This window comes from Egretta garzetta, unplaced genomic scaffold (genome assembly GCF_000687185.1).
Source record: "Egretta garzetta isolate BGI_Z169 unplaced genomic scaffold, ASM68718v1 scaffold51, whole genome shotgun sequence".
NCBI classification, from domain to species: Eukaryota; Metazoa; Chordata; class Aves; order Pelecaniformes; family Ardeidae; genus Egretta; species Egretta garzetta.
In genome coordinates, this window is record NW_009258549.1 from 4,410,224 (window position 1) to 4,411,899 (window position 1,676).

The window sequence follows — 1,676 nt, forward strand, 5'->3', positions numbered from 1 at the left end:
AGTTGGACAGCGAGTTGTCCTGGCTGCCGATGGGGACAAATACCTGGGCGTCGGGGTTGAAGCTGCTCTTGATTTCTTTGTCCAGCTCCATGGCGCTGCAGCCCTCACTATCATCCAGGTAGAGAACCTTAACAGAGCCCTTCTCGCCGATCTGGTAGGAAACCTCAAAAGGATCGATCCAGACACTCAGCTCTTCCGGCACGTTGGCGCGCACATCCTCCACGGCCAGCCCGCTCCGCTTGGCCGCCAGCTCCACCACCGGATCCACCGTCTCCCCTATATGAACACAGCGATAGCCAGATCCCTTCAGAGGCTTCTCCGGGTACCAGTGACCCTCATATTTCTTCTTCAGCAGGCGCTCTAGCTCCTCACCAAACAGGTCTGCCCGCCTCCGAGGAAGCTTGTTGTACAGGTACGAGATGATGAAGTTAAGAGCAACTTTGATCTCCAGATGCATACTCCCTTCGCAGCAAGCAAGTCAGGGCAGCGTATTAAAAGAGACAAAATGACACGCACATAGACAAGATTTGGCTCCAAAGAGACCTAAGGAAAGAGAGAAAAGGATGGGTGAAGATGAGAGAACACAACAACTCTCCACCTGTTGAGATGAACAGCTGTGCTCTTTCATTAGCACAAAAGCAGAATGAGCCGTTTGCACAAACACTAACAAGCAGTGATGCTCTCCAGCAAGAGTCACCCCAAATCTACTGGCCCTCAAAACAGAGATGCTGATGGGGAAGAGTCTCCCTGCTCCTCTACGGAAGAAATAAGGGTGTAGCTACTACCCGCACACAGGCACATACATTATACTCACCTCGCTGCCAAGTACCCCTGCTGAAACCCAGCAGGCCAACTGTCTGCTCCAGCAGAGCTACTTCAGCACATCTAACACACCTCTCTACGCCCTGGCAACTCCGCTGCTTCCGGCACGGCTCACCTGCACCAGCTTCTCCAGAACATAAGCACAGCACCTGAACAGCCTCGTGACTCGCTCAGCAGCTTGGGCAGAGACCTGCTTCCCCGCTCAGGACGGCAGGGCCAGCCTCTCCTCCGGGAGGCCGGGTGGTCATGCCGGGTGCCGCGTCCTGCTGGCACAAGCACAGAAGGGACGAGAAGGAGCGAGGGAGGGTGCTGAGGCACCAGCTGCCAGCCCGTGTTTACTATCCCCTTGACTGGCAGGCACACATCTTATTAAGTATACCCAGTTGAGGCTCTGCCTAGCTACAAGCCTAAAAATCACAGTTTAATTCATTGGGGGGGGGGGGGAGCAGGAAATGCACACAGGTCACAAAACCCACACACATGCCAACAGCCTGTCCGATACAGTTTGCATGGCTTATCCCCACGCAGAGAGAAGATGAGCTCTGCCAGGATCAGGTACCTACTTAATAAAAACCAAAATTGCTTGCCAAAGACTGAAGTAATTCTCCTCACTTCCCTCCTGAGGAAGTCTCTGAAATGGAGAGAACCCACAAAAGCAGAATGCAAAACCACAACACTCAGCTCTCCCATTATACAGATTTGCAAACAATGTTCGTCTGGGTACAAAAAAACCCCAGGTAGGTCAGCACTGCGCTCTGTAACCCATCCAAAGAAAACTAATCCCACGGATATTTTAAGAGGAAGCACACTTCCAGTAGCCTCCACGCCTCTCCAGGGGGAAGCAGAATATCCAG

The 1,676-nt window shown here is 52.9% G+C and overlaps 1 protein-coding gene across 1 annotated transcript; it reads right to left on the bottom strand.

Annotated features, from left to right (window-relative positions):
* Nucleotide 1: 1 nt before the first annotated feature.
* Nucleotides 2-1,247, bottom strand: TOB2 (transducer of ERBB2, 2; the record flags this gene model as incomplete). The annotated part of the gene is made up of 2 exons (XM_035903193.1): nt 938-1,247; nt 2-543 (listed from the first exon to the last, which is right to left on the bottom strand). A coding segment is annotated over exon 2 (456 nt), but the record flags the coding sequence as incomplete, so codon positions are not given.
* Between the last annotated feature and the right edge of the window lie 429 nt (nt 1,248-1,676).